Source organism: Bubalus kerabau, chromosome 17 (assembly GCF_029407905.1).
Source record: "Bubalus kerabau isolate K-KA32 ecotype Philippines breed swamp buffalo chromosome 17, PCC_UOA_SB_1v2, whole genome shotgun sequence".
In the NCBI taxonomy this organism is placed as follows: Eukaryota; Metazoa; Chordata; class Mammalia; order Artiodactyla; family Bovidae; genus Bubalus; species Bubalus kerabau.
In genome coordinates, this window is record NC_073640.1 from 68,958,970 (window position 1) to 68,984,120 (window position 25,151).

The 25,151-nt window shown below is 51.8% G+C and overlaps 2 protein-coding genes across 8 annotated transcripts in view; both read right to left on the reverse strand.

Moving 5' to 3' along the window:
* Positions 1-18,563, reverse strand: part of ZFP28 (ZFP28 zinc finger protein) — a 33,063-nt gene extending 14,500 nt beyond the window's left edge. For 2 of the 6 annotated variants that reach the window (XM_055553688.1, XM_055553686.1), the window contains exons 1-7: positions 17,992-18,222; positions 17,482-17,573; positions 13,014-13,140; positions 12,833-12,928; positions 10,752-10,903; positions 10,007-10,118; positions 9,582-9,677 (exon numbers count right to left, since the gene is read on the reverse strand). In XM_055553688.1, the coding sequence (XP_055409663.1) occupies positions 9,582-9,677; positions 10,007-10,118; positions 10,752-10,903; positions 12,833-12,928; positions 13,014-13,140; positions 17,482-17,573; positions 17,992-18,199 (883 nt within the window). In that variant the 5' untranslated portion in view covers positions 18,200-18,222. Of the gene's footprint in view, positions 1-9,581; positions 9,678-10,006; positions 10,119-10,751; positions 10,904-12,832; positions 12,929-13,013; positions 13,141-17,346; positions 17,404-17,481; positions 17,574-17,950; positions 18,223-18,526 lie in introns of those variants that run through there. The other 4 variants (XM_055553690.1, XM_055553691.1, XM_055553689.1 and 1 more) reach the window with 4 other exon arrangements.
* A 451-nt stretch (positions 18,564-19,014) lies between these two features.
* Positions 19,015-24,660, reverse strand: ZNF835 (zinc finger protein 835). 2 transcript variants are annotated; one of them, XM_055553710.1, is made up of 3 exons: positions 24,494-24,660; positions 23,291-23,385; positions 19,015-22,086 (listed from the first exon to the last, which is right to left on the reverse strand). In XM_055553710.1, exons 1-3 carry the CDS (start codon positions 24,542-24,544, stop codon positions 20,463-20,465), a joined length of 1,770 nt encoding a protein of 589 aa, XP_055409685.1. In that variant the 5' UTR covers positions 24,545-24,660; the 3' UTR covers positions 19,015-20,462. The 2 variants fall into 2 exon arrangements, with proteins under 2 accessions (XP_055409685.1, XP_055409686.1); XM_055553711.1 differs by having other exon boundaries at positions 23,291-23,498; positions 24,494-24,632.
* Between the last annotated feature and the right edge of the window lie 491 nt (positions 24,661-25,151).

Genomic DNA, 25,151 nt, shown 5'->3' on the forward strand with positions numbered 1-25,151 from the left:
CACGGGAACGTGAACTCACTGCTGAATGAAACCCTAAAGAAATTACTAAAACGTGTACCTCTAACCCATGGGAAAGTGTACTCACTGGAGATGAAACCCTGAGGAACCAGTAAACCATGCACCTCTGAAAGACAGGAAAGTACACTCACAGGTGAATGAAACCATGAAGCCCCAAAAGCATGCACCTCTGACACACGGAATAGCGAATTCCGAGGTAAATGAAACCATAAAGAAACCAGTGATCCACGCACCTGTGAAACATGGGAAAGTACACTCACTGGTGTATGAAACCCTGATGAAACCACTAACCTGATTAAATCAGTGAACCACACACCTCTGACACATGGAAAGTGAATTCCCTGGTGAATCAAACCCTGATGAAACCAGTAAGCCATGTACCTCTGAAACACAGGGAAGTGAACTCAGTGGTGAATGAAACCCTATAGAAATGAGTAAACGATCCACCTCTGACAGATAGGAAAGTGAACTCACTGGTGAATGAAACCCTGAGGAAACCAGTAAACTGTGCACGTGTGGAACATGGGAAGTGAACTCATGGGTGAATGAATCCCTAAAGAAACTAGTAAACCGTGCACCCCTGACAGATAGGAAAGTCAACTCACTGGTGAATGAAACCCTAAAGAAATTACTAAATCGTGTACCTCTGACACATGGGAAAGTATACTCACTGGAGATAAAACCCTGAGGAAAGCAGTAAATGGTACACCTCTGAAAGACAGGATAGGACACTCACTGGTGAATGAAACCCTGAGGAAACCACTAAATTGTGTACGTCTGGAACACGGGAAAGTGAACTCACGGGTGAAGGAAACCCTAAAGAAACCACTACACCGTGCACACTGACAGATGGGAAACTGAACTCCCTGGTGAATGAAACCTTAAAGAAAGCTGTAAACCATGCACCTCTGAAAGACGGGAAAGGACACTCACTGGTGAATGAAACCTTAAAGAAACCAGTAAACCATCCACCTCTGACAGATGGGAAAGTGAACTCACTGCTGAATGAAACTCTGATGAAATCAGTAAACTATGTACCTCTGAAACACGGGGAAGTGAAATGACTGGTGAATGAAATCCTCCTGAAACCAGTATATGGTGCTCCTCTGAAACACAGGAAAGTGAACTCCTTGGTGAAAGAGACTGTAAAGAGACCATAGAGCCATGCACCTCTGACACATGGGAAAGTGAACTCACTGCTGAATGAAACCCTAATGAAACCACTAAATAATGCACCTTAACTCACGGGAAAGTGAACTCACTGCTGAATGAAACCGTAAAAAACTACTAAACCACGCACCTCTGACACATGAAAAGTGAAATCCCTGGTGAATGAAACCCTATAGAAATCAGTAAACCAAGCACCTCTGGAACATGGGAACGTGAACTCACTAGTGAAGGAAACCCTAAAGAAACCACTAAACCATACCCCTCTGTCACACGATAAGTGAACTCACTGATGAATGAAATCCTAGAGAAACCACTGGTGAATGAAACCATAAAAAACCACTAAATGGTGCATATCTTACACACAGGAAAGTGAACTCACTGGTAAATGAAACTCTAAAGAAAGCTGTGAACGATGCACCTCTTAAACATGGGAAGGTACACTCACTGTTGAATGAAACCCTGATGAAACCACTAAACCATGCACCTCTGACACACGGGAAAGTGAACTCACTGCTGAATGAAAGCCTCATGAAACCACTAAAATGTGCACCTCTGACACATTGGAAAGTGTACTCACTGGAGATGAAACCCAGAGGAAAGCAGTAAATGGTGCACCTCTGAAAGAAAGGAAAGCACACTCACTAGTGAATGAAACCCTGATGAAACCACTAAATTGTGTATGTCTGGAACACGGGAAAGTGAACTCACCTAAGTGAACTCACAGGTGAAGGAAACCCTAAAGACACCAGTAAACCATGCACCTCTGACAGACGGGAAAGTGAACTCACTGGTGAATAAAACCCTAAAGAAATTATTAACACGTGTACCTCCAACACATGGGAAAGTGTACTCACTTGAGATGAAACCCTGAGGAACCAGTAAACCATGCACCTCTGACAAACGGGAACGTGAACTCACTGTTGAATGAAACCCTAAAGAAATTACTAAAACGTGTACCTCTGACCCATGGAAAAGTGTACTCACTGGAGATGAAACCCTGAGGAACCAGTAAACCATGCACCTCTGAAAGACAGGAAAGTACACTCACAGGTGAATGAAACCATGATGAAGCCCCAAAAGCATGCACCTCTGACACACGGAATAGCGAATTCCGAGGTAAATGAAACCATAAAGAAACCAGTGATCCACGCACCTGTGAAACATGGGAAAGTACACTCACTGGTGTATGAAACCCTGATGAAACCACTAACCTGATTAAATCAGTGAACCACACACCTCTGACACATGGAAAGTGAATTCCCTGGTGAATCAAACCCTGATGAAACCAGTAAGCCATGTACCTCTGAAACACAGGGAAGTGAACTCACTGGTGAATGAAACCCTGATGAAACCACTAAACCAAGAACCTCTGACACAGGCGAAAGTGAACTCACTGGTGAATGACACCCTAAAGAAACCACTAAACCGTGCACCTCTGACACAGGTGAAACTGAACTCTCTGGTGAATGAAACCCTGAGGAAACCACTAAACCATGCACCTCTGACAGATGGAAAGTGAACTTACTGGTGAATGAAACCCTAAAGAAATTACTAAAACGTGTACCTATGACACATGGGAAACTGAACTCACTGGTGAATCAATCCCTAAAGAAACCAGTAAAGCATGCACCTCTGACATATGGGAGACTGTACTCAATGGAGATGAAACCCTGAGGAAAGTGGTAAATAGTGCACCTCTGAAAGACAGCAAAGTACACTCACTGGTGAATGAAACCCTGATGAAACCACTCAACTGTGTACGTGTGGAAGACGGGAAAGTGAATTCACAGGTGAAAGAAACCCTAAAGAAACCAGTAAACCATGAACCTGTGACAGACGGGAAACAACTCACTGGTGAATGAAACCCTGATGAAACTAGTAAGCCATGTACCTCTGAAATCCAGGAAAGTGAACTCTCTGGTGCATAAAACCCTAAAGAAACCACTAAACCGTGCACCTTTTACACATGGGAAACCGAACTCACTGGTGAATGAAACCCTAAAGAAACCACTAAACTGTGCACCTCTGACAGATGGAAAGTGAACTCACAGGTGAATGAAACCCTAAAGAAATTACTAAAACGTGTACCTCTGACACATGGGCAAGTGTACTCACTGGAGTTGAAACCCTGAGGAAACCAGTAAACAGTGCACCTCTGAAAGACGGGAAAGTACACTCACAGGTGAATGAAACCATGATGAAGCCGCAAAGCACACACCTCTGACACACGGAATAGCGAATTCCCTGGTGAATGAGACCCTAAAGATACCAGTGAACCATGCACCTCTGAAACACGGGGAAGTGAACTCAGTGGTGAATGAAACCCTGATGAAACCAGTAAACCATGAAACTCTGACACATGGGAAAGTGTATTCACTGGAGATGAAACCATGAGGAACCAGAAAACAGTGCACCTCTGAAAGATGGGAAAGTATACTCACTGGTGAATGAAACCATGATGAGGCCGCAAAACTACGCACCTCTGAAACATGAAAAAGTGAATTCCCTGGTGAATGAAACCCTAAAGAAACCAGTAAACCATGCACCTCTGAAACACAGTAAAGTGAACTCACTGCTGAATGAAACCCTAAAGAAAGCACTAAACGGTGCACCTCTGGAACACAAAAAGGACACTCACTGGTGAAAAAAACTGTAAACAAACCATTAAGCCAAGTACCTCTGACACACGGGAAAGTGAACTCACTGTTTAATGAAACCCTAAAGAAAGCTGTAAACCATGCACCTCTAAAACACGGGAAAGGACACTCACTGGTGAACGAAACCACGACGAGGCCGCAAAACCACGCACCTCTGACACACGAAATAGCGAATTTCCTGGTGAATGAAACCCTAAAGAAATAAGTGAACCATGCACCTCTGAAACACGGGAAAGCACACTCACTGGTGAATGAAACCCTGATCAAACCACTAAACCATGCACCTCTGATACACGGAAAAGTGACCTTCTGGAGAATGAATCCCTAAAGAAATCAGCAAAACATGCACTTCTGACAGACGGTAAAGTGAACTCACTGGTGAATGAAACCCTAAAGAAATTACTATAAATGCGTACCTCTGACACATGGGAAAGTGTACTCACTAGAGAGGAAACCCTGAGGAAACCAGTAAACGGTGTACCACAGAAACACACGAAAGTGAACTCATTGGTGAATGACACCCTAAAGAAAGCACTAAACCGTGCACCTCTGACACAGGGGAAACTGAACTCACAGGTGAATGAAACCCTAAAGAAATTACTAAAACGTGTACCCCCAACACATGGGAAAGTGTACTCACTGGAGATAAAACACTGAGGAAGCCAGTAAACAGTGCACCTCTGATACACGGGAAAGTGAACTCACTGCTGAATGAAACCCTAAAGAAATTACTAAATCGTGTACCTCTGACACATGGGAAAGTATATGCACAGGGGATGAAACCCTGAGGAAAGCAGTAAATGGTGCACCTCTGAAAGACAGGAAAGCAGACTCACTGGTAAATGAAATCCTGATGAAAACACTAAATTGTGTACATCTGGAATACGGGAAAGTGAACTCACGGGTGAAGGAAACCCTAAAGAAACTAGTAAACCATGCACCTCTTACAGACGGGAAAGTGAACTCACTGGTGAATGAAACCCCAAAGAAATTACAAACACGTGTACCTCCGACATATGGGAAAGTGTACTCAGTGGAGATGAAACCTTGAGGAAACCACTAAGCCGTGCACCTCTGACACAGGAAAAGTGACCTCAGTGGTGAATGAAACCCTAAAGAAACCAGTAAACCATCCACCTCTGACAGATAGGAAAGTGAACTCACAGATGAAGGACACCCTAAAGAAACGAGTAAACCATGCACCTCTGACAGATAGGAAAGTCAACTCAGTGGTGAATGAAACCCTAAAGAAATTACTAAATTGTGTACCTCTGACACATGGGAAAATGTACTCACTGGAGATAAAACCATGAGGAAAGCAGTAAATGGTGCACCTCTGAAAGACAGGATAGGACACTCACTGGTGAATGAAACCCTGAGGAAACCACTAAATTGTGTACGTCTGGAACATGGGAAAGTGAACTCACGGGTGAAGGAAACCCTAAAGAAACCACTACACCGTGCACTCTGACAGATGGGAAACTGAACTCCCTGGTGAATGAAACCTTAAAGAAAGCTGTAAACCATGCACCTCTGAAAGACGGGAAAGGACACTCACTGGTGAATGAAACCTTAAAGAAACCAGTAAACCATCCACCTCTGACAGATGGGAAAGTGAACTCACTGCTGAATGAAACTCTGATGAAATCAGTAAACCATGCACCTCTGAAACACGGGGAAGTGAAATGACTGGTGAATGAAATCCTCCTGAAACCAGTATATGGTGCTCCTCTGAAACACAGGAAAGTGAACTCCCTGGTGAAAGAAACTGTAAAGAGACCATAGAGCCATGCACCTCTGACACATGGGAAAGGGAACTCACTGGTGAATGAAACCCTCATGAAACCAGTAAACTGGGCATGTCTGAAACACGTGAAAGTGAACTCATGGTGAAAAAAACTGTAAAGGAACCATTAAGCCATGCACTTCTGACACACGGGAAAGTGAACTCACTGCTGAATGAAACCCTAATGAAACCACTAAATAATGCACCTTAACTCACGGGAAAGTGAACTCACTGCTGAATGAAACCATAAAAAACCACGAAACCACGCACCTCTGACACATGAAAAGTGAAATCCCTGGCGAATGAAACCCTATAGAAATCAGTAAACCAAGCACCTCTGGAACATGGGAAAGTGAACTCACTAGTGAAGGAAACCCTAAAGAAACCACTAAACCATACCCCTCTGTCACACGATAAGTGAACTCACTGATGAATGAAATCCTAGAGAAACCACTGGTGAATGAAACCATAAAAAACCACTAAACGGTGCATATCTTACACACAGGAAAGTGAACTCACTGGTAAATAAAACTCTAAAGAAAGCAGTGAACGATGCACCTCTGAAACATGGGAAGGTACACTCACTGTTGAATGAAACCCTGAGGAAACCACTAAACCATGCACCTCTGACACACAGGAAAGTGAACTCACTGCTGAATGAAAGCCTCATGAAACCACTAAAATGTGCACCTCTGACACATGGGAAAGTGAACTCACTGCTGAAGGAAACCCTAAAGAAATTACTAAAACGTGTACCTCTGACACATGGGAAAGTGAACTCACTGCTGAAGGAAACCCTAAAGAAATTACTAAAACGTGTACCTCTGACACATGGGAAAGTGAACTCACTGCTGAAGGAAACCCTAAATAAATTACTAAAACGTGTACCTCTGACACATGGGAAAGTGTACTCACTGGAGATGAAACCCTGAGGAAACCAGTAAACCATGCACCTCTGAAACACGGGAAAGCACACTCACTGGTGAATGAAACCCTAATCAAACCACTAAACCATGCACCTCTGATACACGGAAAAGTGACCTTCTGGAGAATGAATCCCTAAAGAAATCAGTAAAACATGCACTTCTGACAGACGGTAAAGTGAACTCACTGGTGGATGAAATCCTGATGAAACCAGTAAACTGTGCACATCCGGAACACGGGAGAGTGAACTCACTAGTGAATGAAACCCTAAAGAAATTACTATAAATGTGTACCTCTGACACATGGGAAAGTGTACTCACTGGAGATGAAACCCAGAGGAAACCAGTAAATGGTGCAACTCTGAAACACACAAAAGTGAACTCACTAGTGAATGAAACCCTAAAGAAACCACTAAACCATGCACCTCTGAAACAAGAGACAGTGAACTCAGTGGTGAATGAAACCCTGATGAAACCACTAAACCAAGAACTTCTGACACAGGCAAAAGTGAACTCACTGGTGAATGAAACCCTAAAGAAATTACTATAAATGCGTACCTCTGACACATGGGAAAGTGTACTCACTAGAGATGAAACCCTGAGGAAACCAGTAAACAGTGTACCTCAGAAACACACGAAAGTGAACTCATTGGTGAATGACACCCTAAAGAAAGCACTAAACCGTGCACCTCTGACACAGGGGAAACTGAACTCACTGGTGAATGAAACCCTAAAGAAATTACTAAAACGTGCACCTCTAACACATGGGAAAGTGTACTCACTGGAGATGAAACCCTGAGGAAAGCAGTAAACGGTGCAGCTCTGAAAGACAGGAAAGCGCACTCACTGTTGAATGAAACCCTGATGAAACCACTAAACCATGCACCTCTGACACACGGGAAAGTGAACTAACTGCTGAAGGAAACCCTGATGTAAAGTATAAACCATGCACCTCTGAAACATGAAAGTGAACTCACTGCTGAATGAAACCCTAAAGAAATTACTAAAATGTGTACCTCTGACACATGGGAAACTGTACCCACTGGAGATGAAACCCTGAGGAAACCAGTAAACGGTGCACCTCTGAAAGACGGGAAAGTACACTCACAGGTGAATGAAACCATGATGAAGCCGCAAAAGCACGCACCTCTGACACACGGAATAGCGAATTCCCTGGTGAATGAAACCTGAAAGAAACCAGTGAACCATGCACCTGTGAAACATGTGAACGTACACTCACTGGTGAATGAAACCCTGAGGAAACCACTAACCTGATTAAATCAGTGAACCACACCTCTGACACATGGAAAAGTGAATTCCCTGGTGAAGGAAACCCTGATGAAACCTGTAAACCAGGCACCTCTGAAAGACGGGCAAGTGCTCTCAGCGGTGAATGAAACCCTGATGAAACAGTAAACTGTGCACCTCTGACACACGGGAAAGTGCAGTCTCGAACAGCAAGATGATTCCAGACCAGATTCAAACAGGAACCCAGGAGAAGTGCAGAGAAAAGTTTAAATAAATTCAACATCTGGGGAACCAGTTACATGTCAGAAGCATGAGGAGCTGGAAAACTGTTCTGCAGCACACCACCTAAAACGCAGGCTGTGACGCTCGCTCCCTCACCCCTGGCCGGGGGGGCAGTCATCGTGCCACAGACGCTGGTCCAGGAGCAGGCCAAGCACAGAAGGTCAGCCTCTTCTGTAACGTTCGTTGCTGTGGTACAGCCACCCAGTTGTATCAGGCTCTTTGCGACTCCATGGACTGGGGCTCACCAGGCTCCTCTCTCCATGGGATTCTCCAGGTACGATTACTGGAGTGGGTTGCCATTCTCTACTCCAGGGGATCTTCCCATCCCAGGAATCAAACCCTGTCTCCTGCATTGCAGGCGGATTCTTTACCACTGAGTATTCATTAGGGGGCCTGAAACCCTGGCAGCCCCTGCACAACCAGAAATGATGTTTCCGTCAACTGTGTCTCATTTGATTAACTGCAGCAGAGTCTGCTGATGGCGGGAGCCCGGCACTCAGGTAGAAACCACTTCACATCGACCTGTCTGCTGCCACCAGCCAGACAGAACCCTCCATTCCTCTCTGCCCCTTTATTAACAGAGAGGGCCTTGCGATGTAATTTGTCATTCTGGAGAGACTGCTTTTATAAAAACAGTGAGTGCTGACATTATATCTAATTACCTCTAACATACCTCAAATGTTCTTAAGTACATAAGATGTTCTTAAGTTCATAAGTACAGGTCTTATCTCAGACTATAAATATAAACTTGCAGGAAGGAGTGAATATACCTGAAATCCTTTGGCTAAATCACTTAGCAAAAACCAAAAATTGTGCAAGCAGTTATATTGCAATAAATATACGGAGATAAAAGTTGTGTTGGTGAGAGAGATGATGTGGAGAGTCAGCTGTCTGGGAAAAGATGATCTTAAAAAAGGGAAAATAAAAGCTCTTCTTAAAAATGCCACACAAACACTGAGGACTTTCCTTCTTAGGTCAGTGACAAGACAAGGATGCCTGGGAAGTTGCAGCCAGAGCGAGAAGACACAGAAATAAAAGGCATCCAAGTTAGACAGGAAGACTGCAACCTGTATTCGCAGACGATATGATCTCATATATAGAAAACCCTACACGATCCATAAGAAGAGTATGAGGGCTAATGTATCAAGTCACCAAAACTGCAGAATACAGGATCAACACACAAAAATCAGCTGTATTTCCATACACCAGGAATGAACAGTCTGAAAAGGAACTATGAAAATAATTCCATGAAATATAGCACGGAAAGAATAAATTATTTAGGAATAAAATTACCTAAAAAGCTGCTAGACTGTAAACTGAAAACTACCAATGTTGATGAGTAAGATGAAGAAGACCTAGATAAATGGAAAAACATCCTGTGTTCTTGGATAAAAGACTTAACAGTGTTCATGGATGGAAACAAGGGCTATCAAACAAGCCACAGAAGCACAGGCCCCCCGCCCCACAGGGGTGTCTCCGCCCAGCCACCTGGCTCACCTGAGGAAGGGGCTCTGACCAACTCTCCATCCACCGTCCAGGGCGCCTTCCTGCGCTCCAGCAAAGAGACCAGGTCTGGCTCAGACGCACAGCGTCCTGCACACAGGAAGAGACACGAGGTCTGTCACACCCTGGGCGTTCTCGGACGGACAACCAGCTCCCTGGCTTGGATGGAAGAGTGTTTTACTACAGCAAGGCCCAGGAAGAAAAGTGAAGAGTATCTATGATGAAGAAAGTTGTCCCACTTTCTTGTCTACAAACTTTCAACTTTCAACTCTGCAAACATCACACTCTTATGAAGCAGGAGTAAGAATTCAACCCACACTTTAGAAGGCAGCTCCCCCTGCTCTGCTCCCCCAATTCACAACCGAGGAACGAGCACGGGGGCTCCTGAAGAGTCAGGTCTGGGAGAGGAAGGGCCTTACCTCCTGTCCCCGGATGGCGGTCCGCCCACACCACGTTCCTATAGAAACTCTGCCCAGTGGGGTCTGGCCGCTGCGAAACGTCTGTGGCCACGTCCATGACGGCCACCAAGCCCTGCAATGGCAGACATGCGTTTCCATCGAGCCGTGTTCGTGACCTGGCTCTGGGGTGGCCATGTCCACACGCCATGAGAGGCACTGGGTACCAGGAATTCTCACTAGTTCTGAGTGATCCCCGTCATGTAACAACGGAGCTGGTTATGTCGTTTAAGTTTGCGGGGAGGTGGCAGGGGGAGGATTGAAAAATCGGGGAAACTGTTTCTTCCATGGAGAACAGGGTGGAGGAGAGTGAATGTCCACAGCGTGTGGACTTTCTAGAGCTCACCGGAGGCTTCCTCACACCTGACACATGGGGTTCACTTAATCCTGGGTTGAGATCCTGCTCAAAGCTCTCTCACACCCACGACATGTGGAACGATCCTGATTCACACACGACTCGCTGGGACGCAGTGTCCGCCTCGTGTGTGTCTGACTGCAGCTGCTCTCTCGCGGGGCAACACTGTGTAAGAAGTCCTGGGTTCAAATGGAAATCCGCCCACGCTCGCTGTAGACGAGATCGCTCTCCGAAGCTGCCTTCCTTTGTGAAGGAGACTGTGTCTCCCACCTGCTCTGTCCTGCTGAAGCAGGGAAGCCTCTCGAACCCCGCAAACTCTGCCTCCTGCCAGTTTTCTGCCTGTGCCCAACTCACCGGCTGCCCCTCACACACAGCAGCGGAAGCCCAGCCTTCCCCGAGGACGGCGCGCTCCGGGGGTCTCTCCGTGCCTACTTCCTGGGACAACGCCTCTTCACTGAAGTTGTTTTCTGAAGGCAACTCCTGGGTCTTCAGCAGAGTCTGCGAGTCTGAAGGATAGTTTTAAGAAGGTATCTCTTTTACTACATGTTAGTATGAAGACATTTTCCCAAATGGAACCAGATGGAAAAAGATTCTCAGAAAATACATATCGTTTGAAAGCTTTCTACACAATCTGCTGGCCTTCTGATCCCAAACTTGTGTGGCTTTAATACTACCACACACAATGTGAGTTTTCACACCTAGATGCTGAGCGGGTGATACATGTTATACTTTTGGCAGGAGACTAGAGAAAGAGAGGAGAAGGCAATGGCACCCCACTCCAGTACTTTTGTCTGGAAAATCCCATGGACGGAGGAGCCTGGTAGGCTGCAGTCCATGGGGTCCCTAGAGTCGGACACGACTGAGCGACTTCACTTTCACTTTTCACTTTCATGCACTGGAGAAGGAAATGGCAACGCACTCCAGTGTTCTTTCCTGGAGAATCCCAGGGATGGGGGAGCCTGGTGGGCTGCCGTCCATGGGGTCGCACAGAGTCGGAGACGACTGAAGCGACTTAGCAGCAGAGAAAGAGATCCAAGTGCAGGAGATGCGAGAGTTCAGAGATTTAAATCTAAGATGAAACACGGCCGGAACAAAGAGCGGGCAGAGGCCACAGAAGGAAACGCTTACTAAGTCTCTCTTTGAATCTTTCTCCGTTTTATTTAGCAAAGGTTTCTTCGCTTGCTCCTCTTGTTTACATTACATTTATAATGTAAACTTTTAAAAAAATTATTACGATGCTAACTAACCAATGTTCAGATCATGGCTGTATGTGCCAAGTCTTCAACATCAAGTAGAATCTCAGCTAGAGATTCTAGCTGAGAGAGAGAGAGAGAAAGCATCAACAGAAGGGGAAAAAACCAGTTCTCTCTCAGGAAACCAGCTCAGAGAAAGCCACCAAGTTTGACGATAAGTGGAAGACTTTCCCCTGAAACACCGTTCCAGTTCTCCTGGGTGTACGATGACCCTGGGAGTATGATGACCCATGGGAGTTGATGCAGTTGATAACTGTTCTATGGATATAAACTTTCCTCCGAAGTGTGGTTTGAACAAAGGGGTCTTACGAGATTCTCAACTCTTTAGGGACGGTAGTCATTTCCTATTACAGGACCCACCATGAGGAATCTGTACTTCTGAGTCCTTGTGATTAACCTGATGTCCCAGAAATAATGCTGTGACTGAAATCTCTGCACGCCCCGTGGTTTAAACACCAGCACAACATCTGCAAGAACGTCCCATCGGATCAGGATCAGAGTCCTCTCCTGAGAGCCAGTCGCCTGCCTGCGTGGCTGGTCTGCACACACACGTCCCCCCGGATCCCAGACCGATCACGGCCCAGCCCAGATCGCCTGCAGACCTACCTGTCCCCTCCTTCTCACCTTTCTCCTCAAGGCTCTATGCTCCTGCCTTGTTCCCCTGGCGTGAAACTGAGGATGAAACCTTTTCTTCCTCGAGTCCCTATTTACACTTGTCACACGTGAGACAGCCCTTTCTATTGCACTTCTGTGCACAGAGACATGTCGTCTCACCCCTGGGACTTCTCTAAGGGCTCACCCTCGACTTCCCAGCCAGCACCTGTGGCCTCACTCAAAGCTGACACAGTGAAAATCAGTCAGAGGAAGACCCTGAGTGCAAGTCATTTCATCAAAGGGAAATAAGACAGAACTACACCAGCATCAGCCTTTTGAAGAGCAGAGATGACTGCATAAGTCTGAGTGAGGTCAAAGGAGCTGGAGACAGGAGGTGCAGAGAGCGGACCAGGGTGGTGTGTGGAGGGAGGGGAGCACAGGTGGAGAGAGGTAGGGAAAAAGAAACGTGCAAAGCCCAGGCCTCGATTCCTCGATTTTCCCTCGGGGGCGGGGCGGTTCAGCAGTCTGGTGATGGTCCCAGGCGTCCGAGGGCGCAGAGCCGTGGGTCCCCGCCCCCGCCATGCTCACCTGGGCGCCTGCCTCTGGTCGACTTCCTCTTCACAGCCCAGGGTTCCTTCCTCTGTTCCAACGACGAGATCATCTCGGGCTTAGACAGGCAAAGCCCTAAATGCGTAAGAAGACAGGGCAGGCGGTCACGCACAGGTCGGTCCTTGCGGCGGGCGGGGCGGGGGCGGCGGCCGGCCCTTACCCAGCGAGGCCAGGTTCCTGTAGTTCTCCAGCATCACGCTCCGGTGCAGGCTCCTTTGGGCCGAATCCAGCCAGGCCCACTCCTCCCCGGAGAATTCCACTGCCACGTCACCGAACGTCAGCGGGCTCTGGGGCGACACGACCGTGTGCGTGCTGGACCAGAGCTCACACCCCCGGTGCACACGCAGAACACGCCCCCCCAGCCCCTGTACCCCAAATGTGGCTGGATTTCAGAGAGGTGATCGAGAGCTGCGTGAAGAGAAGTGGCAATTCTGTGCAGGTGACGGGGGTACACAAGTAAAATACAGGAGGACGTCAATTCAAACAATAAACAAGGGAGGCTGAGTTGTCCCATGCACAACTGGTACCAGAGCCTTTTCTGCTGTGAGGACAGTCAAGTGTTCTGGATCAGCACAAGAATGGGGACACAGAGACACACTCTGGGAAAAATCCCCAGTGTTCCCGACTTCCTGCAGGTAATAACAAGTCCTTCTTCCTCTCCGAGGGAAAAAAAAAAGAGAAAAAGGAATGGGGAAATAAACCCATGTGACCCACGTCAAGAGCATGGCACTCAGAATGTGGTGTTTCATAAACACTGTGGTGATGCTGACCAAGGCCCCACCTTTCCACTTAAAGACTGGTATCGTTTTACTGGAAACAAAAAGCCCCTTGGAGGTTCGGTATCTGTCGAACAATGTACAATCACATGTTCCTCAACTCGCACAAACTTTGAAGACATCTTTAACCAAACTGTGTAAAGACGGGTCACAAGGGTTCTGTGGGTGTATATTTATCCTCATACTCATTGAGTTGTACATATTAAAAATGTGCAGCTATGTGTCAATCTTGCCTCAATAAAGTGGTTTAGAAACAAATAAAACATTTCAATGCAGATATTTTTTGGCAGATATTTTCAACTGCGTTCAAAGGCACAGGTGCTCAGACGGGGCTACTTTTTCTGACCCAGTTCTAAAAGACGGGTTTTTGCAGATTCCAATCTTCCATTCTAAGTCTTCCTGCTCCTTGGCTGGCAAGCCTTATGCTTTTTTTTTTCCCCAATATTCAAACAGCTTTCAGATATTCCTTACTAAATGAAGCAAAACATATACAGTATACGTAGCATATCAATTGTATACAAATTACTGTATACAATTATATGTATATAGCATATGCTGTATACACTACAGATGCATATACTACAGCATCTTTACAGTAGCTTTTTAAGCTGGAGCCAGAGAAAATGTTGCCTGTTTTTCTGGCATCTGTCACTACTTTGTCTTTGGTAAAACTGGAACTTGTGGGGCCCTTAAGGAGAAGAATGCAAGTTCAAATATTTTCTTGTACTTGGCAACTGGGTTTTTCTGGCTTCGTTGTTCTCCTTGATAGGAAACGTCCCTTCCCCACCTCTCTAACCCCATATTCCAGAGGGGCCCAATGTCAGAGTGAGTACACATCCTCTGAAGCTGTTTTCCCAGTTTCTACAGACGGCTCCTCGTGCACAGAACTAATGACTTTGGTTAGTTCTCTGTCTGAATGTTTCTGTCCCCCTACCCGTCACATGCTGAGCTCCCAACACCCCGTGTGAAGGTATTATTTGCAGACAGGGACTGTGGGATACCACCCGCCCGCTGCCCATGAATGGGATGAGTGTCCTTAGAGAAGAGGCCCCAGAGCGCCCCAGCCCCCTCCTCCGTGTGAGCACACAGCGAGAATGTGCAGGTCCTGTTCTCATTCCTCTTGCCATCATATAGGTGCGCAGATTTTCAAATGAGTTTCACAGAGTCACACTACACCCTGAGAAAGCCACAGCTATAGAATCTGTACCTCATACAAGAACGTGATCCGGTGCCTTAGCACTGTCATAATAAAGATGAGATGGGCTTCAAAAACAAAGAAAGAAAAGCTACAGAGCAAGCTTATCCTCACAGAAAAATACTGTGCTTTTACAGGAAAAGATGAATACAAAGTAATATCTTATAGAAAAAATATATTAAAGAGGGGTTTTTTTGTTGTTGTTCAATTCAATTCAGGTAATTTTTCAAGTGCACATATGAAAAGTTTGTAATAAATTATTTTGGTGACATTTACTTTTTTTAGTAAAAAAGTAAAAACTAGAATTCTAGCTTTTGAGGCCACACTGCTATTCCACCCACATGTAATTTTTAAAGTATTTTGCTTTCATATAAGTTTGGTGAACTTTAATCCACAAGGTAAGAAAAACTTCTGGGAATATACTCACAGGCAATAATCAGAGACAATGCACATTCTAAGCATAAAAATTATTATTGTGACACTGTACTAAATAGTGAAACGCTGGCTTCCAAGAGCACTTTAAAAAGACTACGTTCACACATTCATCCACCATGTATTTGCTGCGTCGGGCACTGGGGCAAAACTACTGAAAACTCCGGCCTGTGTCAAACGTACTTTGTGGTAAGAGAATCAGACAAGAGAAAAGCACGTAAATTAAGCACATGGAATGCTGAAAAGCGCTAAGGGTCTTTAACAAGTAAAGCAGCGAAGAGGGATGTGAGGAATCTGGGTGGGAGGCTCTGAAGCTTTAGACAGCGCAATCAGGAAAAGGAGACGGCAACTTCTAGAAGGCAAAGTGAGTGATGGGGGCGTGCGGTCCAGGTCAGAGGCGGCACCAGGTGGCAGGGGGCCCTTCAGCCCCGAGCAGGGGAAGCCACAGGAGCGTCTGAGCAGACCTCGACAGCACAAACTTCTCTGGCTGCGGCGCTGGGCGGGGACCACGGGGGGCATGAGCTGAAGCAGCGGACGGTAAGATAGTGAGGCCCGCGGCGGGGGTGCAGGGGCAGTGACAGCTGTCGGAGTGGGCACAACGTGCAAGCAGCGCTGACAGGACCTGCCAATGGACCAAGCACGGGAGGTGAGGCCAGCAGAGGAGACAAGGAGTGACGCCAGCTCTGGCCTGACAAACTGGGGTATGAAGCTGCCGCAGACGGGCAGAGACAAGCTGTGGGCAGGGGCTGGTTTATGGGAGGAACCCAGGAGCCTGGGGCTGGATGTGTTTGCTGTGAGCTTCCTACTGGACACACGGCTGGACACGGAGGCCTGGAGCTCAGAGAGAGGACTGGGCTGGAAAGGTGGACCGGGAGAAGCCGGCGCGTGGCTAGTCTGTACAGGCGAGAACAGGGGAAGGCGGGCAGACAAGAACAGAGAGAAGTACAGGGCCCGGAGGCCCAGTGACAGCCGCAGGTCAGGATGATGAAGAGCTGCGGCAGCGGAGAAGTCAGGAAGCGGGGCGGGCCAGGTGAGCTCTTTCAGGGTGACCGTTACCCGTTTCTGTCAATCAAGTTTCACTGGAACACAGCCCCGCCCAATCACTTACCATCGCTCTGTGGCTGCTTCTAGAAGGCAGAGGGGAGCAGCTGCAGCAGAGACCTCACAGCCTGCGGAGCCCCAAATATTCACTACCCAGCCCTTTACAGTGACAGCCTGCCAACCCTGAACGACCTCAGATGCCAGCAACAGTCAAGAAAGACCAAGACCTGAGTGCCGCCTTTGGTAATGTGGATGGAGCTCACTGGGCGACTGAACCTGGCTCATACATGGAGGAGCTGGCGATGACACGTAGGAGACACAACGGACAGAGACAGTTTATCAACATTTTAAGAAGCAACACAACCAAGCAGAAAAAGACAGCCTTACACACCACACCAGGGCTGCCCTTCCCTCTTCTGTCTGCCAAACTTCTTCTCTTCCTGAAAAACATGAGGCCTGGGACTTCCCTGGTGATCCAGTGCTTAAGAATCCGCCTAGCAATGCAGCAGACGCAGGTTCGATCCCTGGTCGGGGAACAAAGATCCCACATGCCGCAGGGCAGCTAAGCAACTAGAGAGCCCGCGTGCCACCACGAGAAGCCCTTGCAGTGTAACTACACAAAGTCTGTACGCCGCAATGAAGACCCAAGCACAGCCAAAGAAAAATACTGAAAAGGGAAACATGGGGCTCAGAGATCACCTCCCTACCCTTCTCTGACAGGTGCCGAGACGCCCAGAGTTCCTCCAGCCCACTCTCACCATGCTAGAACTCACATTCAGAACCCTGTATGCTTCCACGACTTTCCACTAACAGGCTGTGAGCTCCCAGGGAGCAGGGGCCAGGGCTCAGCCATCTGTCTCTCCAGGGCCTAGCTCAAAGAGAACATCAGACAAACCAGGTTCAACACAAGGGGCTGTCCTGTCTGTGCTGAGGAGCACCTTACTCTAGGGAGGGGCTGACTCAGTCCTTCAGTGACCGACAAACAGAGAAAGACACGGAGAGGAAGCAGGGAGGGAGGCCCTGGGCTGCCCCTGTAGCCCACCACTCACCAGAATGTGGGCAAATGGGAACCATCTCCCCCGACAGGTCTCTTACACTGAAAACTTCTAAAAGAAAATAAACGTCATTAAGCCCTGAAAAGCAAGCTTGACTTTCAGAGAGGAGAAGAGGGAACGCCCCCTCACCTGGGACGTGGCTTGCCGTTCAATTCCTGTCCCGGCCGCCTCCTGCTTGGGCCCCCTCTCCCGGAGGGCGGCCGTGTCCCTGGAAGGCAGAGCTGGGGGAAGAGAAAGAAGCAGCTAGAGGCCAGGTCTCCACCTGTTCCTTCCTGCTGCGTCTTAAACGACGGCTACAAATACGAAACGGATTCAACAGGTGGAGAATCAAATGCTCCAGCATGAGCGGCCGGGGACCAATTTTGAAGGGGCTGCCGGAATAAGGTCACTAGCCTACGAGGGGCAACCACGGTGCGGAGGCGGGTTTCTGGGAGCACTGAAACAGAGGGGTGTCCGGTGAGGGTGACCCTGACCGACGCTCTCAGGCTGAGTTTCCAAGCTTTGGATTCCCGCCCCACCCCTCCCCAGCCCAGGGAAGCCATTCACCAGCACCTGGGCCCCGGGAAGCCTTCTGCCCCAGACCCCACGCTCCCCTCACCCTGACAGGATGGGTTCGTCCCGTCCGCTCGCCACCCCCACCTCTGTCCTCAGGTCCCGTGGTCGCCGCTCCTCGCCGGCCCTTTGACGTGGGGCCACTCCTTGAGCGCGGCCTTCCCCGGGCCGGACGGGCGAAGGCGACCGGGGTCCCCGCGCTCCGGCCTCGGCCCGCCCTGGGCTTGGCGCGGGGGGCGCCTCGCCGCGGCTGCGACCCCAGCCCGCGGGGTCCCGCGCTCACCGCCCCCCGCATGTCGGCGCCGAGCGCGCCCCGCCGCCGGCCCGCCCCACCCCGCCCCGCGCGCGCCCGGCAGCCGAGCCCACCACCCCGCCGGGCCCGTTGGGAGCCGGGCCGCGCGCCGCCGCCGGAAAGGGGCGTGTCCACCGCCGCGGCGCCCTCTGGGAAACGGAGTCCCGGCCGGCGTCGCGGAGGCGCCAAGGGTAGCTCGGGCGGCGGCGAGGCCAGGGCCCGTCAGCCCCGCCCCAGGTCAGCCGCTCCCGGCCCTTCCGGCCCGCGGCTGCCCCCACAAGCAGCGGGTCTGGCTGGGCATACAGGCTGCCTCACGAGACAGAAGCGTACCCCGAGGGCTTCTGGGAGTCGTGCCGGCCTTGGAGCGCGCAGGCGCAGTTGCAGAGGGGGTGGAGCCTGCGGCGAGGGGCGGGGCCGTGGATCGGAAAATGATACGATGGGCAGGGTAGGTAGCGTGGTCCTTGCAGGGTGTCACCCATCAGAATTGGGGGACGCGCAAACAGACGGGCAATACTGGGCCTGGGCAGGGTCGAGACGTGATTGTGATGGGGTGTCTGAGGAGCAGCGTGCCTTCGGTGTCCGGTCTGCATTCCCCCTTGACCTCAGGCGGGTCCCCTCTCCTGTTACAAGGAGCCTCCCTCATCTGTCAGCCCTACCCTCCAAATGCCAGACCTCAGCAACCGGCGGGTCCAAGCAGTCTTTCCCCAGACTTCTCTCTGGGTTGGCTCCTTTCTTTCATTCGCTTGTCATCCCCTGGGAGTGATCTGCCCAGCCTCGTAAATACCACCAATTCCCTGTCAATGAAAATAATCGATGAATACTGTACAATAAAAATAGAAAAGAGTTTTATTTGAGTCAAACTGAGGACTACAGCCCAGAAGACAGCCTCCCAGATCATTCTGAGAAATTGCTCCAGAGAAGCATGGTTTTCAACAGTTCTACGTATTGTCAGAACAAAACGTTAAACACGTCAGGGATATGTTTCTTCAAGTTTTCAAAACAAATGGACCGCCATGCATACACAATGCCTCGGCAGTTGGCCTTGGCACCTGGGAATGAAGTATTACTGATGGAGTGTCAGCCTGGCGTCCCAGGAAGGGAGGCAGCACGTGCTTTACTTCTGGTCCAGGCGCCCTTTTCTTTTCTAATTAAAGCAGATGTACCATGCGTGTTTGATAGGCCACAAACAAGCTATTTTAGTTCAGTTCAGTCGCTCAGTCATGTCAGACTCTTTGCGAACCCATGTGCACCAGGCCAGACTTCCCTGTCCAACACCAACTCCCAGAGCTTGCTCAAACTCATGTCCATTGAGTCATGATGCCATCCAACCATCTCATCCTCTGGCGTCCCCTTCTCCTCCAGCCTTCAATCTTTCCCAGCATCAGGGTCTTTTCCAATGAGTCAGTTCTTCACATCAGGTGGCCAAAGTATTGGAGGATTTTAGTTAGCGTAAAATTAAAATTAACTCATGTATAAGGCAGAATCACTTCCCCATATCTTTTAAAATCCTGTCCATAACACTCATCGTTATCTGAGTTAGCTGACCTTTTTATGGGCTTCCCTGGTAGCTCAGTTGTAAAGCATCCGCCTGCACTGCAGGAGTCGGGGGTTGATCCCTGGGTCATTGGGAAGATCCCCTGGAGGAGGAAATGGCACCCCACTCCAGTATTCCTGCCTGAAGACTCCCATGGACACTGGAGCTTCGCAGGCTCCACAGTCTGTGGGGTCGCAAAGAGTCGGACACAACTGAGTGACCACACCACACACACACACACACACACACACACACACACACTTCTCTTTATGATTTTGAACCAGGGAGACTGGCAGATGTGGGCTTGATCCTGGCACTGTGACATCAGCCTCGAGTGAGAAGGGAACCTCACGGAGCCTCTCAGAGCCTCGGTTTCCCCAAGGGCATCACCGGGGTGGTGGTGTGTCTCCTGGCCAGCACCAAGAGCCTGAGCACGAGGTAGTAAAGGTTCAGTGAGCCCCCACCTATAGGAGGTCCCTGTAGATCTCAGCCTTCATGCTTGGGCTGGTCCACCAAGGTTATGTGTTGTACCATGTACAGAGGATGAGGATCACATGGTTAGACAGCATCACCGACTCAATGGACATGAGTCTGCGACCTCCGGGAGATACTGAAGGACAGGGAAGCCTGGCGTGCTGCAGTCCATGGGGTCGCCAAGAGTTGGACGCGACTGAAAGGCTGAACAGCAGCCACCACCAGCACCGAGGTTTCTGCAGGCTCCCCGCTGTCACGTCAGCAGGCTCCTCCTCCCGCCGGGAGCTCGGGTGTGGATGCAGCGGCGGCCGCGGGGCCGAGCGGTGCCCCCGCCTTCTTGCCCACAGCGTGCGTCTTCTGGTGCCGGATGAGCGCGGAGGAGAAGCTGAAGGCCTTGCCGCATCTGCCGCACTCGTAGGGCTTCTCGCCGGTGTGCACGATGTGGTGCTGGACCAAGTAGGCGCGGTTGCTGAAGGCCTTGCCGCACTCGGGGCAGGCGTAGGGCCGCTCGCCCGTGTGCGTCCGCCGGTGCAGCGTCAGCGAGGAGCCGTGGCTGAAGGCGCGGCCGCAGTCGCCGCAGCGGAAGGGTTTCTCGCCCGTGTGCACCTTCTGGTGTTCGAGCAGGGAGGACACGTGGCCGAAGGTGGCGCCGCACTCCGGGCACTTGTAGGGCCGCGCGCCCGTGTGCGCCAGGTGGTGCTGCACAAGGTGCGAGCGGTTGCTAAAGGCGCGGCCGCAGGCCCCGCACGCGTATGGCCGCTCACCGGTGTGCGTGCGCCGGTGGCGGCTCAGGTGCGACACCTGCGTGAAGGCCTTGCCGCACTGCGCGCAGGCGAAGGGCTTCTCGCCCGTGTGGATGCGCCGGTGCTCGTTGAGCGAGGCGCTCTGGCTGAAGCGCGCGCCGCACTCAGCGCAGGCGAAGGGCTTCTCACCCGTGTGCAAGCCGCGGTGTTGCGCCAGGTGCGCGGCCTGCGTGAAGGCCTTGGCGCACTGGCCGCACGTGTAGGGCCGCTGGGCCGTGTGCGTGCGCTGGTGGCGGAGCAGCGCCGAGGAGAAGCGGAAGGCCTTGTCGCAGCGCGCACAGGCGAAGGGCTTCTCGCCCGTGTGGATGCGCTGGTGCTCCCGCAGCGACGAGCGGCTGCGGAAGGCCTTGGCGCACTGGCTGCAGGCGAAGGGCCGCTCGCCCGTGTGCACACGCCGGTGCTGCGCCAGGTGCGTGGGGCGCGCAAAGGCCTTGCCGCAGTCGGTGCAGCGGTGGGGCCGCTCGCCCGTGTGCACACGCCCGTGCGCCGCCAGATAGGAGCCCTGGCTGAAGGCCTTGCCGCACTCGGCGCAGGCGTAGGGCCGCTCGCCCGTGTGCACGCGCTGGTGCTGCGCCAGGTGCGCGCTCTGGCTGAAGGCGCGGCCACAGTCCGCGCAGGGGAACGGCTTCTCCCCGGTGTGCGTCCTCTGGTGCAGCGTGAAGGCAGAGCAGTAGCTGAAGGCCTTGCCGCAGTCCCCACACTTCCACGGCTTGCTGGGGCCACCGCCCCCTCGCTCCGCCACCTCCTCCGGCTCCGGCTCCGCGCTGGCTGCTGCCTTCTTCAGGGTCCTGCGCTTTCTTGGAGCGCCGCGTCTCTGGGGCCGGTGGTCGGCCTGGGGAGTCGGAGGGCTGCAGCTGGTCTCGGGGGTTCCGGCGGCGACCTCATCCTGCTCGGGCACCCCGTCCCCGGTGGGGTTTTCCTTGCGGGCCTCCTGCTTCAAACAGGTTTCCGCCTTCTTTGGCCCGTCCTTGAACCCACCCTCGGGTTTGGGGGTTTCTCCCAACTTGGAGCTCTGGGGAGCGGCGCCCTCCAGGAGTGCTTCCATCCCGGCTTTCCGAGCTGCTGCCTCGATTTCACATCTTTGTTATGGGAAAAGTAGGGGAGGAGAAGCGGGAGAGAGAAAGAAGGAAGGAAAGAAAGAAAGAAAACAACGGAGAACCAAACTGGTCTGTCACCAGTCTCAGGCTGGGAAAAGGTCAGCGTGGGGCCTGTCTACGGGCTGCCTGGGTCAGACCGGTGTCCTGGGGCCACCCTGTGCGTTCTGTTCAACAGGTGAACAGGATCCCGGGACTCAACTCTCCGATGCCAAGAGCACCCCCATACCCGCCAGGTGTAGCAACCAAGTGTCTCTAAACCCTGCTGCTAGGGATTCAACTGCGTCCACGCAAAATGTATACTGAAGCCCTCACTCCTGGTGTGTACCGCGGTCAGTATCCGCCACTGGGGGCAGACCCCTGGGGTGGGCGGGCGAGTCGGGGGCCATCCTGGGGGTGATGGCATCACCCCCTGAACACACCCTTCCCTGAAAGACCATGGATCCAGACGGTCGTGTGTCTGCCCCCTGGGCCTGAGCCTCCCTGGAAACTGTCTTCCATGAAACTGGTCCCTGGTGCCAGAAAGGCTGGGGCCTGCTGCTTTAAGCTCTTGCCATGTATTAGCTCTTTATTCCACAGTAAAGCTCTTGGAAGCGGCGATGCCAGGGCTCCGGAGCTTTTCCCCCTTCCTCTCTCCCCTCCACTTAAAGTCACCAATGGCTCCATGAAAGCCTCACTCCTCTCCATGGCCCGCACAGCAGCCGCCCAACTTCAGCTTCTACCCCACCCTCCCCTGCTCTGAGCTTGCCCTTCTCCAGCCAAAGGCCTCCTCCCTGTTCCACAAATGACTCTGGGCATGCTCCTGCCACAGGGCCTTTGCACCGGCCGTTCCAGCTGCCTGGAAGGCTCGTCCCCCAGTGCAGGCCTCACTGAGGAAGTGATGGCGTGAGCATTCCGGCCTGCGAGCACCGCCAAGTACAAAGGGCCTAAGCTGGGACCACAACCAGGGTGTCAGAGGACAAGTAAAGGGGCTGGGCGCGGGGCGAGGGCTGGAGAAGTGTGACCTGGGCAGAGCGCAGGGAGACTCGTACGATGCGGTGAGGGCAGCTGAAGCAGGGTCTTTGTGCAGGGTGAGCGCTCTGCCAGCAGGACCCAGGCTGGGCCGGTCCCAGTGTGGGATCACCCCTCTGGCAGCCCCCAGGCTTGAGCAGGGCCTGGCGGGGTCCCCAGAGCAGGCAGTGGTACCCACCTCGTGGGTTTGGGAGCACCGGGTCCCATCCACGTCTCCCGGGCTGTGGCGCCTGTCCGGGCTGCACGTGCCTCCCGTGTAGGTCCAGCTGACGTCTGTGCAAGAAAGCAGCAAGGATGTGAAGGCAGATGCCTGGGCAGACGCCGGACACAGGGTGTCCCCTCCGTGTGCGTGTGGGGACGGTAGGTGGAGTCAGGGCGGGCTGGACCTGGGCCAGGCAGGTACACAAACAGGCAACGGAAGGGGAGACACAGACATGCTCAGAGGCAGTCACATCACCCACAGACACACACTGGGGTGGCATGCGACCATACTGGGGGAGGGAGGCGGTTAACAGCATCCCTCCCTCGGCACTCGGATGCCTTTACACTCCCATGTGCTGTGGGTGACAAGGAGGCCAGCCATCTCACACATGTGCACAACTCCAAGTGCACCTGCGGTCACGCTTGCCCACGCACACACATGTCTACACATATGGTAAGTCATACGTGGCAGCTGCCCAACGGGCAGGCCCGGCCTGGGACAGCACCCGCTGTGGCACACCCGTCACATGCAGTCACGCGGTGGGCAGAGCTTCACACAGGCCCAGAGTCACAGGTGTGCAGCGTCTCCCCCACGCGCGCGCACACACACAAACACAACTCCACGCTCCTGAGGTCTCTCACAAACACCCCAGGCACGGCCCGCCACACTCAGGCACGCTCAGGCACACACAGACCATCGGGCTCCAGGCTGGCAGACACACCTGCGGAGCCTTCCCACACAGGTGCACACCCAGGAACTGTGGAATTATATACCTCACACCTAACCAGGAGAACACATTCCACACATGCTCCAAGTCACACAAAGACAGACATCCCCAAGTGCTCGAATTTTCGGGCAAAGGCCGCGAGGGCCAGGCACGTGCCACGAAGTCACACGCACAGGTGCACGGGTACAAAGTTCTGGTGTGACAGGCGGGCTCACACGCACGGTGACACATGCACATACACGTCTGCACCAGAAAAACTTCTGGAGTGGCACGCGGGGCGGGTGAGGACGTACCGGGAACACACGGACACACACAGGGACCCGCGCACAACACCCGCGCATGCGCACACCACACCCCGGCGCCCTCGCCTCGGGACCAGCTTCGAAGGCCTCGGGCGGCTCCCGCCAAGCGTGGCGGGTTCGAGTCAGTTTCTCCACAGTCTCTGGCCCTACCTGGTCCACGCGGACCCCCTGAGGCCCCTCGTCCCGCGGTGGCGCGGACATGCAGGCCTCACGAAGCAAGGCAGCAGCCTCCACAGTCGGGTCCAAGCGCCGGGCCGACCCTCTGTGTGCACGCCCGCCGGGAGAGCTGCGGCCCGTTTGGGGCTCCCAAGAACTACAACTCCCAGAAGGCGCCGCGCTGCGCCCACACAGCGACTGAGGCACCCCCCCCCCCCGCCCCCGTGCCGGCGTCACCGAAACTACAACTCCCAGAAGGCCCTGCGTCGGCACGCTGTGGAAAGAAGACTCAGCCTCTCCAAGAGCCCAAGGAGGGCGGGGCCGGCAAATGGGGGCGGGACTCCGCGTCCTCAAGGAGGGGGGCGGAGTCCGCAGAGCCTCAAAAGACTGAGGATCAGAGAGGCGAAGTTAGTCACCCCAGGTCACACAGCACTGTGGTTTGCATGCCACAGTTCACCATTAAGCAATGGAAGTCATTTGTCTCAGACGATTGCTGTAGTTCCACCTGAGAGCAGAGAAGGTGAAAAACTCATTGACGTTGGCAAATGATTATAGCAGAGAACTTGAAATAGGAGTAATTATTGGCCTGCCATTACTGTAAAGTGCTTCTCCATAGAATTAGACTTCCTAAATTATTCTCTTCATAGGGTGA